The sequence below is a fragment of the Apaloderma vittatum genome, unplaced genomic scaffold (genome assembly GCF_000703405.1).
Source record: "Apaloderma vittatum isolate BGI_N311 unplaced genomic scaffold, ASM70340v1 scaffold5806, whole genome shotgun sequence".
In the NCBI taxonomy this organism is placed as follows: Eukaryota; Metazoa; Chordata; class Aves; order Trogoniformes; family Trogonidae; genus Apaloderma; species Apaloderma vittatum.
Genome location: NW_009719864.1, coordinates 8,826 through 26,691, shown reverse-complemented (window position 1 = coordinate 26,691; position 17,866 = coordinate 8,826). Strand labels below are relative to the sequence as shown.

Below are 17,866 nucleotides of genomic sequence, written 5' to 3'. Positions count from 1 at the left end.
TCCTTATTACTATATATCCTGCACCATAATAATTTTATTTCTAGCTCAACAAATACTAAGCCTTTTCAGAAAGGCATGGTGTCAAGGTTCTGAGTTAACTGTTCCATAAAAATAATACCTTTACCATAATATTTGCAAATGGTAGTAAGTAGTATTTGGGCAGTAATCTAAGAAAGAATATGAGGTTACAGGCAAAGAATTGTCATAGGAATATAAATCACCTTTTAACTTTATTTTCTTCTCTCATCATTGGCAACTTTAATACTATAGGAAGAAAAGAAGCATCGTAGCAGTCTCCTTATCCCCTTTCTGGTGGAAAGCACTTAACACAATGAGAGAAGTGAAAGGTCTCTTTTAAATTTAGATCTCTCTGCAAAACTGTACGTATGAGGAGGGGGAACCAGCTGTATTTGCCTAGCTCAAACACCATTATCTTTTCGAGCTGGAAGGGTAGTTACAAAATCCTTTGGTGTCAGAAGACATAGCTTATTCAGTGAAGGGTATAGCCTAATACGGCACACCCAGTCCAGGTGTGGAAATAACTGAAGATCAAACACTGGCACCATTGCCTTCTTCCTTCCCAGCAACGGCAGGAGGAGTTCAGGTTTTATGGCCGATATGTTTAGTTGCCAATATCCAGTCATTCTAGCCACAGGTGGCGTTGCTGGTTTGGCTGATCAGGGTCTGACTAGGGAAGAGTATTTTGCTGGGGTCTGAAGGAAAATAGCAATTATTTAAGATTAAAAATACGGTCACGGGGGACTGGCAACACAGACGTTATTCTGCTGCATAAATGTTAAGTACTAACAACCCACGAATGCCCACGTGCTCTAAATGTGTTAAGTGTGCTATGTGGCAGGAGGCCAGAGCTCAAGTCTTCAGTCATCTGGGAAGTGTAAGTGGCCTGTCTAATTCCTGTCGCTTTTTAAACTGCTTGGTTTTCCGTAATAGCTGCAGGGATTTGGAGCAGGGTATATAGCATGAGATCGGGTGGTGGAGTCTGAATTGCCTTGTTTAGACTTGCTGCCACGCAGTCCTTGATCTTAGAGCTTTTGCATGCATGAGCTCAACTGCAGTTATGCTATTCAGACATGGTTTTACATACCATGTTAAACCTAATTTTTAAGGCAGAGTTTTAAAATATATTGATTTGGTTTTGGGGTTTTTTTGTTGGTTTTTTTTTTTACATTTGGCATGTTTTGCTGATCTTGAAACAGGCATACTGGGAGGAAGCTTCATAAAATGTATCAGAGTTTTGTTATAATGTCTACGAACGGTCCAAAGTTTGTGCCCAAAACCTGCCTCCGAAGCAGTATGTGGGCTTTGATGTTTCACCCTTTTCAGCAGCGTGGGAAAGCGTGCTGAAACATTGCTCACAACTTTGCAACTCTAAAAATTATTTCAAAACTTGCTACAAAGTCTGATACCTTCACCAGTACAAAGGGAAGAAACTGATGGTGCCTAACAGGCTAAGGTGAATTCTCAGTGTATGAATACGTGTCCTTTTTTTATCATTTTGTTGGTTTAGGTCCGATGATGATAGTTCTCCTGAGAGGTTGCCTGTTTCTGCAGAAAACTCGTTCCAGCATTTAAGGCCGCAGATATCTGGAGTCTCGTGAAAAGAAAAAGCAGGTTTCTCAACGATTAGCAAAGTGAGTCCTACCTTTACAGTAACGATGCTCTGTGAAAATAAACTCTATGAAACTGTATCAGGATTCGAGAGCGGTTTGATGTGTTTTGAGGGTGGATCCAACCTGTTACCTTGCTTCAAAGTTTAACCCACTTCGTCCTATTATGTTTCATTCTGGGGATTTTGGAGGCAGGAGCACCCTGTGTTTGCTTTCTGCAGGTTTCTTACATTTTCCGTCTTTCTTCTGGAGCATTAAATAACACAAACTGTTGGGCACAGATGTATCGCTAGCTAGTCTGATGGGCTAGCTAGATTCAAATGCGCCTTAGAGCTCACCTGGAATCTGAGTCACAAGTGACTTCTTTTTCACAACATCATCCTGCAATCAGTTGCGTGTGAGCCGCAATCTGTTCATGTTCTGTAGGTGTGAGTGGAGCGTTCAGAACCTGGGCTTGTGCCGTTAAAGTACTGTTACTTTATTGGCATAACGTGCAACATGAAAATCAGAGGTTTGGGCTCAACTGCAAAGAAATTGCTTGGTTTACTTCCCCCTGTAGCAGCTTGCTCTCACCTCTAGGGTAACTGACAGGCTCCATCTGACACAACCTCAGAATAAAACACTGTAGTGATATAAATCTCTAGACTTACATATTTGTCAAGAGTTAATGAAGGCAATGCACCACAAAGTATTCTTCTTTCTTGGAAGTCTAATTTCTCTTCTGGAAGCAATAAATATAAGGAAGCCTTGCACGGTTAATGTCTTCTTCACACAGGCTGTGTTTGTTTCTTTGAATTTGGCAGGTTCGTTTATGAGATTTGGAAATAACTGTGATATCCAGCATCTGTCTGGATGCAGAGGTCTTTTCACAGAGGATATTCAGCATCGGTAAACGGATTTGCGGATTTGCATGGGGTAAAAATGGAGGCAGAAATAAACTTCTGAAATTGAATCCCGCTCCAGGAATGATGGCTTCTCAGCTGTATACCCATGCTTTCAATATCTCCCCAATAGAAAACAGGAGACTGTGCATAAATGGAACAGCGTGGATTTGGCATCTTCTGGAAGAATGTGTCGAGAATGCGTGGGAGTATTGGAGCGTCGTCACAGGACTAATTTCCATTGTCTGTTTTCTGTTTGCTGCACTACCGTAAGTTTAAAGTCTTAAGCAGTCCTCAGATTCAAACACGAGTAATCTTGCCCGAAGCCTTTTTCAAAAGCTGCCCTTTTAAATTTATTTATTTATTTATTTTAGCTCAGATATGTTTCTCTATCTGCATAATACAGATATAATATGCCAGAGAAGCATGTTGTTCGTGTTTGCAAAAAAAAATATTTGGTGGTTGACAAATGAGCTTGATGTACTGTTCTGTTGTACTGACTTGACACTAATCTCTGCCACTTAGAGCAAATGAGAATAAATCACCTCTTCCCCCTTATCTCCTCCACCCTGAGATGTGTGTGCACGCACAGGCAGAAGCCGGCTCCGTGTTTGGTCTCTGGCACTTGGTTCAGTTTTCGAGTAGGTACTCAGGAGATGATGAAGGAAAAGTAGAAATGCTCCCAGCAGGTGAAAAAGCCCGCAGCAAAATGGGATTGACTCCAAAGTCTGTCCCCATAAGGGGGATATAATTTACTGAACTAGTGAAAACGACTAAGGAAATTAAGCAAAATAAAAGCACTCCTAGTAAGGTGTCAAGCTTCAGAAATATTAGTTGAAATATTAGTTGAAAGGGGGGTTTACATTAAAACTGTCATGTTAGCGAGGACGGAATTGGTCAGGATGTGTCTAATGGGCTCATGTTTGGGATCGCTTCGTAGTCCCCAAGGTGAATCTGAGTAGCAGCTCTCCAGTGCAGAGGCGTAAGGGTAGCTGTCACCTCTTTTAGAAGCTTTGTTCGTTCTTAGCCTGTCTACATTAAAAAACAGCATTTTGATTCTTCCAGTATTTTAAAGACTGGTATTTGCAGCAGATGAATATAAAATGCTTATGCCATGCTTCTGGTGTCCAGAAAATGGTGTTTCGGTGCAGGCCACAAAGAAGGAGCACACACAAGCGGTAATGAGATTGTGATTTGAGCCTTTTGTTATGTTAGAGTAAGACACGGTGAGCTACAGTGATACTGAGTTCTCCTTCAAAAGGCAAGTGGAGTATTGCTGTGACAGGTCTCTTGTGGTTAGAGTTTTAATCTTTCTTTATTCAGATTTTGAAAAATGTACTTCTGAGCTTATTAAACTTCATTTTCTTTTTTTTGCTTACGCTCTCTTACAATTGCATCTGGAATTTTTACCAGTCAAATTTACGTTGCCTGTCAGAACGGAAGAGTGGATCAAGCATTGTCTCTGGGCTTTCTGCTGTGCTGGGTAGCTGGAGATCTCACCAATTTCGTAGGCTGCTATTTAACAAACCAGCTGCCAATTCAGGTAATCTGTCAATATTCCTACTTTTCATTTTATCCTTTTCAAGCTGCCCCTTTAAACTCAAGGATAACTTACTGCACAGCGAAATACACACCGGGAAAGAAAAGAGCTTTGCATGCTGTTTCCTGATCTACCACCTATAAAATAAGCCGTAATTTCCCAAATGTTTGCATTGATACTGTTCTAGGAACCGTGTCACACTTGTAATTAACTTTCAGAGAGACTTACCGGGTGTTGCTTGATGACGAATGAAGTGGGGAATTTTCATTTGAGCTTCTGCTTCAGAGTAACCTTGCAGAGCAAGTAGGGCTGGGAGAAAGTTGTGTTGTTTCGCTTGAAACATATCAAGCTGCTTGGGGACAGCTACTCTCTAAACTGCCTCTTGCTTTTTTTTTTCTTCCTTTTTCCACAAAGTAAATTTTATTAACAGGGAAATACTAGTTCAAAGCTGTTAATGTCTGACTGATTTGAAAATATATTTTCTTCACGAAGGGGAGGGTTCCTCTGAAAGGAGCAGTCGTTTTCAGCAGAGCATTAATTGCGTCTGAAACTGACTTGTTGGTCGTTTCTGGTTTTGACTCTTAATTAAAAGAAAAAAGCGTTACATGTCAGCCACCTGAAGAAGTTTTCCCATGCTGGAGATGGACCCAAGGGCAGACAGAGTTGTCTTCTCTTTTACAACCCAACATGTGGCGCAAACCATTCCATGTCTCTGACATGAAAAGGGGAAGAGAGAACATCGAGTTTATTTTATCGAGAGAAGATGAGTAACTTCTGAAGTGCTGGAAACTAGGTGGAGCAGACTTAATCTTCTGGGCAGGAAGGAATTATCTGTCTGTCCAGGTAGGAATTTGTGCTATGCCTCCTGGAAAACGACCAACTGCTGTGATTGTGTCAGCAAGTCCCTGTTGCGTAAGGTTGACGCTGCGCTCGTCTGCAGTGGTGTGACTCGTTTTGTGCTGGAAATGCTTTTTTTTTTTATTCCTTTGGTTGGGTTTTTGGCAGTGCTTTGGTATTTGTCAATCACATTATGATTATGAAGCAAAATTTCCATGCAGTTAAGTTGAAGGATTTTGAACTATTTGCATACTGAACGAGCAAATGTATCTTCTCTTTCAGGTTGTCACTGCCATTTTTTATGTTAACACGGATATAATTATGATTTCACAATTTGTCTACTACAAGCTCAAGAATCAGAAGATGACAAAATGTAAGTTATTTCCAGAAATAAAATGCTCTCCATAATGTAGCACACTCCCTACTTCAATATTTTCTACAAGGTTTAAATTTTTTTTTTCCCGAGGGATCAAAAAATAGAGTGCACAAATGTAGGCTGAAGTGGTTAGGTGTTTTGCTTCCAGTTTTCTCAGGCTGCTGTGAAAATCCTACTCTTTCTCTTCTCTTCCTTTCTCTCTCCTTACCTATGTAAGATCTGGAAATATTTTCCATGTAGTACTTTCAGTTTATAGGGACATAAAAAATGCAATAGTTTTATGGGATCTGGCTCCACATTTTAACTTACTCCATGATTTTACTGTCTACTTACAGCTATCTAAATATATGTATAAGTTGGAAGCAAGCGTAATTTCTTTGTGTGGTTCAGTTAGTTTCCACCAGCTTGATTGAAACCGGACTTGTTTGCTTATAGCATAAAGTATCTCGACATCTTCCTGTGTTCTGTTTCAATGCATGCAGTTAAAAAACACGTTCAAGGAATGAAATTACTTGAGTTGTGCTTCATAAAATCCTGGCAGTAGTTGTAGCATTCAGCCTACCAACGGGCTACTGTTTTGACTGGAATGGACGGCTGAAAGCTCTGTTCATGTTGCATCAAATCAAAAACATTAACTCGTCAATGTAAAAAAATAAAACAACATAATAAACTGTCAAAAGAAACTCTGTAGTACAGCAGAGGTAACATAAAACTGAAGTAAACTGGATGCGTGCCTGCCCAACAGACTAAATAGGGATAACTGGTACTTAATAGTAAAGTATTAGGAGTTAATATAAGAGGTAAGCCAAGTGTGACAATTTTCTCTCAGTAGCATTTGAAGGAGTTGCCCTCCTGTTCCTCCACTGCTCCTCTCCGTTGTCACGCAGACACAGCACAGCTACGATAGTGAGCAGGGCTGGGCACGAAGCCCGGAAGAAAGAGGTGGATTTACATTACTGCCAAGAAAAAGATACATGAAATTGTACCTTTAAATGTACATATTTACATTCCAAAGGAAAAGTAACCTCAAATCAAGGGCAGATGTTAATGTTCAGCTAATTTGTTTGTATGTCGTTCTAGGCAGCAAAAGCCTGAAGAATTTCTGTATAGCCTGGACCATGGTGTGCATAGCCCTGTGTGTTATTTTCCTCTGTCAGCTGTTACTAAGAAAGCAAGACCAGAGTACAGGAACTGAAAGAAATGATGTAAGTTCTTACCTGCTTCCACTCCCCAAAAAAATCCCACCCAGAAGCATCTTGAAACGATTGTGCCCCCCGAGCTTTAAAGAAATTAGGATGATGGTTTCAATGGTGATTAAGAAATCATGCACGTGGCACTATGCGGATGTTTGAACTGCAGACTATTTGTCCCAAAATATAATTATAAAGTTATGAACCCACTTATTTTAGCAGCTTCCTGTGTGTCGGGCTTATTCCATCCCTTGCGTCATTAGTATGTGCCGCTCTGCGAAATAACGTGTTCATGTGTCGTGTTTCTGCTTGTCTTAAATCCTGTAGACCTCCACACAGAGACTACACAATCATAAGCGAAATCAATAAAAGTGGAAAATCACAATTGTACCTGCTCCTGCTGCTGTCATTTCAGCAGGAAAGTTCACGGGCTATTCTAGCGATTTGATGGCCTCCGTACCAACACCGGGAAAATAATTGTGATCCAGCAACATTGCCCAGCAGGGAAGCAGCTTATTTTCAAAACATAACTAGAGCGAGAAAACCCTGAAACGGTGGAAAACGAGTATTTTGCTTTCACCAGACAGAGTGATTAATTTTTAATTTATTTTTTTTTAGTGGCCCTAGGCACAGGTCTTAAGTTTTGGGTTGAATTATTGTGCCCGGGCTTTCTGAGCGAGAGGACTGCATTGATACTCCTGTCGTATCTTAAAGCCTGGCATGGGTTTTGATCTACAGTCGTGGCTATGGTGGAGCAGCACATTGTTGTGAGAGAAAGACAAAACCTTTGCTAGCCCTCATTGGGCAGTTGAAGAGCGCCGCTGAACTGCTTTGAAAGGAGTTGTGTCCACAAAACCAGCCGGTGGACTCTCGGTTTAATCCTCTGAAATGCCTGAAAACGTTCTTGCCAAAAATGTGTGTACCTTTCTGGTTTTCAGAACTCTCTGGATATGATTGAAATGTCAGGCTTCATTTGCGGCTACATCTCCTGCGTGTTTTACTTGGGGAGTAGATTTCCTCAGCTGTATAAAAATGTAAGTAGGGATTTTTGGGCAAAGTATATTTTACAAAATACTCTCTGTTGCTTTAGATGTCAGATTCTCCCTAACAGTGAGGCCTTTTGAACTCGAAAGCCTGCTTTGCTTTTGTGAGAGTCTAAAATGGTAAAGAAAGAAAATTAAAAAAAAGAAGGGATTTTTTTTCCCATTCAGAGGAGGACGGTGAGAATTTTAGGCAAATTATGGTCTTTGATGGATGGAAGAGGATCGATTGGCAGGTGAAAAGGAAGTGTTTACAGCTGGATTTATCAGAAATGAGCAGAAACATGCTTTGTGTCATTGTTGTCATGAGCAAGTGATATCTCTGTTTTTCTTTCTCTGAACTATTCTACCTAAAGTAGCCAACCGTGGGATCAGGAGTTAGAAGTAGAGGAAAATTACTTTAGAATTTTAGCTCCTTTTCACAAAGATTCTATTACTGACTGTTTTCCACAGCCTCTGCACTATATTAAATTATATTAAGAGTATATTTTAAAAACCCAAACAAACAAAACCACAAAACCAAACATAACGGAAGACCAGAAGGTTTTACATTGTCGATTGTATGCAGGCATTTTAATTGATTATGGAAACGATTAGTTCATTTCCAAGCCTGATCATATTCCCTCTCTACCTTTTCCTTCACGGCTGGAATACCACAATGTTTTCAAAAAGATCTTACTAACCAGAGCAACAGATTTCTTAAGAGCTAAAAATCATTTGGAAGCAGATTATCCTCGCTGCTTTGCACTTAACGTACAAATTCCGTTAAGCAGAGCTGCTTCTAAGAACTGTAGATGTGCTGGGAGTGCTAAGGTTGGAGGATTCAAAGACAAGAATGACTGAAAGTCCTTACAGTACAAAATGCCAAAACTATCTACAACTGGTGACTCTGATTCACGTTTTTATTTGTAAAATCTTTGTCTTTAGTTCCGAAGAAAATCAACGGAAGGCACCTCTTACCTGCTCTTTGTGTTAGCCATGATGGGAAACTGTACGTATGGACTGAGCCTTGTTTTAAGGATGCCGGCTACCGAATCCTTCCGGGCCCTCTACTTTTTACACCATCTTCCCTGGCTCATTGGGAGCTTTGGAGTTTTGTTTCTTGACATTTTTGTATCCTTTTCCTGTTATAACTTGAGTTTCTCAGGACAGGCTTGTTAGTAAGCAAAACAGAAATTAAGTGGATTTCTTTAAAATCTTTTTTTTTTCCTACAGTTCTAACCTCATCATAAAATTTTCTTTCTGAACAACAATTTATATGGTTTTTATAGTAATATCTCTTGGTAAGAAGAATGAGTTTGTAGTAAATATCTACATTAAAGCTGCATTGCACAGATTAATTTCTGTCTTGTAGCCAATATGTAGTATACTAAAAGTTGGCCAGGGGGAGTGGTTTGCACGTTTTGCTGTTTTTCTTAGGTTTGCTGCCTGATAAACAGGGAAAAAAATAAATAAACTCAACCAAACCAAAACAAACCCCAAAGCTGCCTGGTTTTAGGTGCAACTGTGGAAATACAGCTTTGAGAATTTGGTTAAATTGTGTTATCGCAAGCTTGAGTTAACGTCAGAGACAAACAATGAGGTTTTTGCAAACCCTTTCACAAAGTAGCGCTTCAGAGTAGCTGCAGCATTTCTCTAAGTTCACAATTTGGGGCAAAAATCAGATGCCTTGAGACACCGTGTGCCTCTGAAAACCCGCAGCTACGGTTGTTGGGTCATGCCAGCGTCTTGAAAGTCCTGAGCAAACTTAAAACAATGTTAATTTTTTAGTCTTATATTCACGGAACACACACAAGATGCCCACAGTATGTTTCTGTTAGTTGTACTCTTTCTAGGTTGAGGGCTGGCATTTTGGGATCAAGAAATGAAAAGCAAAATGTTTAGAGCAATATTGTCCTTTTGCTTTAAAAGCCTAGAGAAGAGTAATGTTTTTCTTGCTGTTCACTATAGGTTTATAGCCACCTGTCGTGATAGTATAGCTTGTATTTTCCCTTCAAAGAGTAGAAAGAGGAGATTTTCTTATTTTTCCCGAGGCAAGAATTTTAGGTTTGCGTCTGAAAACATCTCAGTGCTTAGCTCTGTGAACACAGACTATAAAAGAGGATAAAATGAGGAGTGATTTCAGGACCACGCCGAAGCATATTGTGTTAATCCGTTCCATATTAAAAGGAAGTTCTTTACCAGATTTACCTGGAGCCGTTCCAGAAGTTAGGTTCCCAGGCATCAGTCTTGTCTTTCTGATTAAAGTAATTTCTTAAGCCGCTCCAATTAGACTAGGGATGGGACAGCCGACCCCAGCCTTTGGATGGACTCTTAAAATTATGCTGTCATTCAGAGCAGCCATCTGGGCTTTTGTGCATCTCCAGCCACAACCGCTGAAGTGGGCAGTTGAGTAAAACATTCTGTGTCGTGGGAGCGCTGCCGTGGCAAGGCTAAACTGTGCTTTGTGGCCCGTTTTGAAAGAAATTGTAGTTTTCTGAAATGAGGCAGTTTCTTTTGCGTGAGCACACGGTCGGGATTCGGGGCTGCTGGTGTGAGGGCCCGGGCCTTTTGTTCCACAGACAAAGTAGCGACTCTTCCTTCCACCCACAGCTGGAAACATAAACCAGCCAGCATTTATTTAACATCCCCCCCCCAATAAAATAGAATTTGATGCTGATGACTCTTACGGGACGTATTTGCAGATGCCTTTCTGTGATGTACACTGAGAAGGAACTTCTTTATTGGCCACAAACCAATATAAGAGAAGATGGAGAGTTTTTAAATAGGAAAGTAGGGTTGATTTACAGACGTTACCCCCTCCCTGAGCCCTGCCCTGGGCTTGCATTGCCAGCGTGCATGTGACATTCATTTCTGGGCCCTGTCTTGATTGGAGTCTGAATCTAATCTTGCTAATAGTCCTCCAGTTCAAATTATATCGAAACCAGATGCTTCCAAATCAGGTTGAGGAGCTTAGAGGAATCTAGCTGAGCATATAGTGTTAGCTGAAAATGTATGAAGTATTTGTAATCAAGAGAAAACAAAAGCAGACCTCCTGCTTTGAGAAGCCCTGAAGGTAAGGAAGTCACTGCTTTTACAAAGAGAGCCTCATTGCTGTCTCTTGCCAAGAAAAAATTAAAAAAATAAAAAAAACCAATATGTCTTGTTAGATGATAAAATGAAGAACAGGGTCACCTGGGCTTTTGAAAACGGAGGAATTAAACCAAAAATCTGTAAGAGGAGGGTATTTCCTAACTGACCATTTGGGTAACAGGCAGTCTCCTGTTGTGAGGAGTCGTTGCAGAAATGGCCTAATTCTAGTAGACTTTGTCCCTGATAGTGCCCAGAGTTTCATTAGGTGGAAAACAAACTCTCATTTCTCAAGGTCCAAGCCAGCATTAAGAGTTCGCTTACTCTGTGTCTGCTGCGCTATTCGTCTGCTTCCACCTGACACGGCTGGCATTGACTATTTTTAGAAACCAGTGGACTCCTGATCGTTCCTTAGTGCAGGATTACCCGGGAGCTCTTTCGACTTGGTTTCATGGGATAACACGGGCATCCCCTTTCTTTGGTGTCTCCGGCTCAAGTTGTTTGGTTGCACAATAAGCCACTTATTTTCGATAAATAACACAAGAGCCCAATTGTAAAGTACTTGTTGTCCTCCTTTTCATTTTAAGGGGAGTTTCATAGCGTTACACATTTGAATTATAGATTGGATGTGATTTTCTTTTCTAGTAAATGTTTCCTGCCAGTTGCTGCATTGCAGTAGAAGGTGGTTGGAGATTCTCGAGGGTTTAAACGGATCCGATAGTCAGAGACCCTCAGTGCAGGCACTCTGGCGTTCCATGGTGGACCTTACTAGAGCTTTATTTCATGGGCATGGTTACTTCGTGTTCCACCTATACACGAGGATGTAATGCTACATATTTTAAAATACTAAATCAGGTGATTAAGGGCAGTTCTGCCCTCAGACTTGTAGCAGCAGCCATCACTGAGTTTCTAAGAGGCTGAATCTAGGGCAAGTTTTTCCCGAAAACTTCCTCCTTTTCTGTAAGTCTGCTCCCCTCGTTCACCCTGCTCCCACCAAACCCAAACAGCTTGACTTCGTGTTTAGTTCAGACAAACCCTTTACCAAGACTTTTGTCTTTTTTTTTTTATTTGACATCACCCTATTGTCAGAGGAGTGTGTTCAAATCCTCTGCATGTGCTTCTTTTCATTATGTGGAGCCAGGTTGTTACTAGAGAGCCGAAGGACATTCAGCAAGAGCCAAGCTGTTGTGCACGTTCTTCTCTTGCACCTTTTGTGATTTGCAGGGCGACCACTTGGAATCCATTGTATACTTCTGCAGAACATCCCGCTTTGTAATTTAATTTCACTGGGCAAAGAATGTCAGTCTGACCTGATGATTCAGCCGGGAGAGTTTCCCAGCCAAACATACAACTTCTCTGCCTTCCTGTAAGTGCCCGCTTGTGTCTCAAAAAACATTTCATTTTTTTTTAATTGGCATTAAACCGGTTAATTTAATGAAACAAACTTGATATGCCAGCTCAGTACCTGTCATAAACTTTCTGTAGTCTCGTTGTTTCCTCCACTTTGGGCTGTCTCCATGCTTGGATCTTCAAGTTTCCCGCAGAAAGTCAGACCAGAGCCGCAAGTTAGTTTTTATAATAAGTATTCTTGGCAGTGTAGCATTTATTTAAAAAAAATGGGAGCAACTGAGTACATATGGTACAAAACCATATGCTGGAAATACCGTTTGATAAGCTCCACGTAGCTTGTGTTTATAATTTATTCCTCCTTAAAAGTTCACGTTGCTGATGGCTACGAGTGGTAATACACAGTGTCCTGAGCCCATGGTATGATTTCACTAAATATGATTCCCAATTCACAGCGGGTTTTTTTCAACCAGTACGACTGGTTATGACTTGAGGACGTGCTCAGTTGCAAGTACAGTAAGGCCCATATAAAAGAAAACAAAAAAAAAGGCAGGAAATTGAAGTGGTAGCTATATATGCTGTAAAACTAATATGCTAAGTTCTATGGAGAAAGCGTTCCCCAAATAATACTACAGAATTACTAAAAAAAAAAAAAAAAGGCATACTGACCTGCTGTCTCTGAAGGAAATCCTGTCTAGTCTTTAGTTGGGGTGCCTCAAAAGCTTTGGGAAGGTGGAATAATTCCTGGGGCTCTGCCTAAGGGTGCAGAGAATTTCCTCTCCCTTCATCCAGGCCTCCCAGCAAGTTTGTTTTCCCCCTCTCCTTATTTTTATGAATAAGTGCATACGTTAGCCTCAAACTTCTCACAGCCTTCGCCAAGTTGTTTTAACTGACCTAAAGCGTTCCTGGTGGGGTTTTATATGTCAGATTTCCTCCCAGAGAAATGATTTCATTTCTGAAATGGGATTTAACCTCTTCACGATTGTGGCGAGTGATCCAGGCTCTGTGAAACCTGAATTTACACCAGCAGGCGTTGGGTTTTGTACGAGGTGCCCAGGTGGCCACTTGTTTCTACACCATGTACTTGGCTTCACCTGCTGCACCTGCTTCCACTCGTCTAACGTCCTTCTCCAAACTTCCTTCATTGAAGCTGGATGCCAAGTGACGCCGGGTTTAGCATGGTCTGCTGCTGAAATCACACTCTTTATTTTTTAAGAAAAAGGAAAAAGTGCATTTTGCAGCACCGCGAGTGGGGCAGCTGTGTTCCGTACGATGCTCCACGTGTTTCTTAGAGCAGAATAGAATACTTGAGAGAGTACTTAAGGGAAAGGATTATCTGGGTAGGTTTGCATGATATCTTAAAAGAAAACAAAGTGTTTCGTATCAAGTTCCATGCTGAATTATAAAACTCTTCAACTCAGTAGCAAAAAAATCTGGAGAGTAAGAAATCTATCCATTCTAGTTTCACAGCCCAAATTTTTCTTTTATTTAAAAGCTACGTTCAAAGTCAATAATTTTGTTCGAGAGCTGGAACCATCAAGAAAAAGGACAAGTACGTACTCGTTAATTCTTTTCAGCCGAGCAGTGTTTCCAATGGTCTGTTCTCCAGCAGAAAATAAATCGTTATGTCTAATTGCACAATGCTGTGTTGAAAACAGCATTAAATATTGAGTCATAGCGGTGTCTGCGTGTCGGCGCCTGTAAATATCAAACCGCCGAGAGTTTGACGGGAAGCGAGAATTTTGGTTTCCGCTCTTATTGCGAAGAAAAGTTCCGAATAACTTCACCTCCTTGCCAGCACCCGCGCTCAGGGCAGCCCGCAGGATTTAGCCCGCTGAGGCTCGCGGGGCGCAGGGCAGCACCTTTCATTCCTGGGTGAGCCTTGTTCCTGTTTTGCTACTAACAAATTTCACACTCGGGACCCCTGCAGGCACATGGGTGAGGTAGTAAAGGGTATTTTCGTGTGTCTTTGAGCCGTGGAACTGAGGGGATCTGAAGTTTCGAGTCTGGATTTTTCCTGCGCGTTCCCTTTTCTAGCATGGCAGGCAAAATCCAATTAAACTTTTCTTCCGCCCTAATGAAGTACTGAAAACAAGCGTCGAGTAGGATTCGGAAAAGGTTATATGCTAATGTAGGAAATTCCACAGCCGGGATTAAATAAACGGATAATACTTACACTACAGTACATGAATTAGTTACAGCAAGTTTTAAGCTTTCCTCGGCGGACTGTGGTATTCAGACTCTGCGCCAGAGCTGCACGGACGGCTGCTTTTGTTCTGTACAGCTTCTTTTAATTTTAATTGAAAGCAAGTACTGCACAGGCTACCTCCGTGTCCTGGTTAATTACTTCCTTAACCCCCAACACCAGGTGACTGCGCAGTTCCTGCTGTACTGGCAGCACGAGGACAGACAACCTGGTTTAGTGGTGCTGGAGGTGGAACCGTTGCTGGTGAACGAGGAGGCTGCCTAGTCCCAGGCTGGATTCGGCTCTTCTCATCGTTGGATTTTTGCCCTTGGATGACTCTGACAAACAGTTCAGGCTGCAGCTGCTTAGGGACCACATCGATCAGTTATTTTTTATTATTTATTTTGTTGTTAATTTGTCACTGCTGGCGGTTTGCAAGTGGCATGCCAATAGTAAAATATTTAATATTTGACATGTCGTTTCAGGATAGATACAAATTTCTTCCCTGGTTTTTGTTGGGTTTTGTTTTGATTTTTTTCCCCTCCTCGATTTTAGCTGTTTCTCCCCAAAGTGTGATGTGGAGTCACAGCAATAGGTGCTGTAGAACTATTTATTTGACACCATGACACAATGTGTGTCATGAAGTGACTATTTATTTTTTGAAGAACCCATAGATGTAACTAACAGGAGCGTGGCTGGTTTAAAAAAAAAAGGGTGAGTTTACCTCTGTGCCTTGAATCCAACCTGGAGCTACAGGCTGCTCAGTCCAGTTGCACTGTGTGATAAGATTTGGCCTTTCTTTTATTCGTGCTCAATTTTGGACATGTGAGAAGAGAAAAAAATCCTGTAATTAAGTAACTTGAGTGCAGAGGATCCGTTCTGGGTGCAGAAGCAGGATCCTGGTGTAAGTTGGTGGGAGCCTCTTGTACTGTTCATCACAGAGAATGACTTTGCATTTTATTTTTAAGGTTTAAAGCGTTTATACATCAATAAGTGTGTGTTCCAAGGTTTCTAATTACTGTCTGTCATCATATACCTCACACAATGTTTTTGTACAACATGTGTTGTGTTCTGGTTTAGTTAAGTACCATGGTGGGGGAAAAAAGTAGAAGCTAAGGAGACTGTACCTTGCAATTGCAATACTGCATTGTGTTTGAAGAAACCTTTAATAAAGAATGAAGTTCTTAATAATTCGATATATACGTGTAACAATTCACTTTTCAACAGACCCAGACCCTGCCACGCCAGGGTATATTTGTGCCCAAATATACCAGGGTAGGGACAAAAAGGGCAGATCCTGGTCACCTCCTTGTTAATCTCTGAGAGGAGAACACGGCGTGTAGCTTCTCCCACCGCTACTTTGTTGGAAAGCAAAGTGTCTTAATCTTCTTGCTTTATGCTGCTAATTCTTCCCTCGTGCTGCATGTAATCCAAGATTAACGGCATTGTTGTCTAATTTTATTTTTTGAACTATCATGGCAATCTCATTAACTGCAGGAAACATCTAAAATGTCTTCGGGGCTTTATTTTTAAACAAATAAATTAGCTAACATAGTTCTCTGTTGTCCATGGAAGATTCTTCCGGGAATGGAGTCACTCCTGGCTGTCACGCAGCGGTTTTGATCACATGTTTCAGTAAGAAAAAATGTACCAACTCACCACTGCTGGCTGCGCCTTGGAATTTAAGTTTCCCCTAAATTCATGCTTGTATTCCCACTGACAAAACCCGTGTTCCCAGTCCAAAGGGAAGAAAGTTTGTTCATCTGGAAAGAGGCGTGGAGCAAAAGCAGCCACTCTTGGCTCCTCCAGGAGCTCCTTCCCTCCATTTCCTACTAAGTAGCTTTTAGGATCTGCATCATCTTGTGGAAGCAACGAATTAAACAGATGTTTAATTTAAGAGTTAAACATCTGTGTGAGAAGCCACAGGTCAAGTTAATCAAGCCCCGTAATGTGCTCCAAACAGCTTTTAAATGATGACGCTGGTGGAATTAAGACCAGTTTAATCCCACTAAATAATGCTCCTAATGATAAACCATTAAAATCAAGCTGACTTTTATATTCTAGCAATTGTATCAGACAAGGTGATTACACTCAACATCCGAATCGATAATCATTAAAATAGATTAAGGTATTGACTGAGAAATACGAAGTGCTGGCTGGTGGAGGCAGCAGAGCCCCTCCTGCTCCCTGAAACTTCTCGTTGCTCCGTGGAGGCCCAGGCAGGTACCAGTTCCTGCTACTTGTGAGCATCACGTGCCTCAAAATTCACACCTATTGCAAGAGCACATTTTATCTTTGGGCATCTTTGGAGGACAGGTTGCAGATTTCAGGAAGGGAGAAGCTTCGTGTCATTTTGTCTGACTTGGCGGTGGGCCACCAGCTTGTACCCACCAGCGTTTGGAGCCCAAGGCATGGCTGGGCTGAAGGACGTCTTCCAGGGTCTTAGCACACCCGGGGGGAATGGCCCTCGTCGGGAAACGAGTCTTCATTTCTCAGCACAACCTCAGTGACTCTCTCTGTTTCCTTCAGCAGCAGCTTCAGCTCCCTGCTCTTAAAGGAAGTACTTGCAGATACAGCAGAAAGTGACTTGTACAGGAGATTGATTTTGCTGCTGAAACTGGACATCTGGAGCTGCCTAAGCTGCTTACTGGGACCACAGCATGAGCAGAGCTTCAGTGTCTGAGGTGGAGCATAGATGGCCCCGAGGCAGCCTCAAACCCACCGGCCCATGGGCCAGGGGTCTCTCATGGGCTAACACCATCTCCTATGGGGACGCTGGCTCAGCAGGAGGTAGGACTCCAAGCTGAAGTCGGTGTGGGTTTGGGGAAGGTTGGGGACTCCCTCAGGCACCCATGGGGCAGAGTCACTGATGTGGATGTCAGTGAAGGGTGAATGCTGGAGCAGAAGGGGTGAGCAGGGCGACATTGTCCCCCAAAGCCCCCGTCCTCCAGGACTGGCCCCTAGCACTGAGGTCACGGGATCTACAGCAAAACCAAAGAGCTTTGCAGGATCAGTGGTAAGTGAAGAAAATAGGAAGGGCCAGAAGTAGCCAAGGAAGGGGGGCTGTGATCCAGAGGGGAGGAGAGAGAGGTGTGTGTGGAGGGCTCTTTAAAATTGATTACTGGCCTGGCTCAAGTTATTGTGTGAGCCTGTAAATACAGAGAGAAGATGGGCGTTTTATGATGTCTGACTTCCCTACAATATTTTTTTATTAAGTAAACTGTAATGGAAATATTGAGTTTTCATTTCTTGCTTTCTCCTTTTCCCACAATTGCCAGTAAATCAAAGTTGCAGAAAGCCATCTCTCCCTCTTCACTGGCAGAGCTAACGGCAGCCCTGGTGGTCACTTAGTTTTGGAAATGGTATCGCCTTATTTCTAGGCACTCAGCAGACTTCAGCGCTGATGTATTGGCACTTGCAGCTTTCAAATGGAGCAAGTAGTGGAGGATAGCATTTCCAGCCGAGAAATGCCCATATTTTAGGATAAGGACTGCCAGCTCCAGTTGCGCCGATTTGCTGAGATACAAAAATGCCACACTTAGAAAGTGAGCAAGTATTTCTTCCTCTCTTCTTGCAGCATCTCTGCTTGCTTGCATGTCTCCACACAGCACATCAGGCACGTCGGCTGGCACAGACACCTGCTGCGAGCCCTTGGCCATGGGGCCAGCTCGGGGGTGGGAAGCCTCTCCCACCACATGCCTGGGTGGGTTGACCCCTTTTTGTAGGATGGGCTCATTTGAGCTGGCCCTGGACAAATGCAGGGAGTCAGTGAT

At 42.1% G+C, this 17,866-nt stretch overlaps 1 protein-coding gene across 1 annotated transcript; it reads left to right on the top strand.

Annotated features, from left to right (window-relative positions):
* Window positions 1-2,596: 2,596 nt before the first annotated feature.
* On the top strand, window positions 2,597-14,378 carry LOC104269380 (lysosomal amino acid transporter 1 homolog). Its single transcript, XM_009870796.1, has 7 exons — window positions 2,597-2,778; window positions 3,923-4,052; window positions 5,169-5,259; window positions 6,343-6,467; window positions 7,391-7,486; window positions 8,420-8,605; window positions 14,277-14,378. Exons 1-7 carry the CDS (start codon window positions 2,597-2,599, stop codon window positions 14,376-14,378), a joined length of 912 nt encoding a protein of 303 aa, XP_009869098.1.
* The last annotated feature ends 3,488 nt before the right edge of the window (window positions 14,379-17,866 follow it).

Excerpts from the sequence above, each read along its gene's own strand:
- LOC104269380 (XM_009870796.1), top strand. The coding sequence starts at position 2,597 with ATGGCTTCTCAGCTGTATACCCATGCTTTCAATATCTCCCCAATAGAA. Across the intron at positions 5,260-6,342 it reads GAATCAGAAGATGACAAAAT|GCAGCAAAAGCCTGAAGAAT; the intron begins GTAAGTTATTTC and ends ATGTCGTTCTAG. Across the intron at positions 7,487-8,419 it reads TTCCTCAGCTGTATAAAAAT|TTCCGAAGAAAATCAACGGA; the intron begins GTAAGTAGGGAT and ends CTTTGTCTTTAG.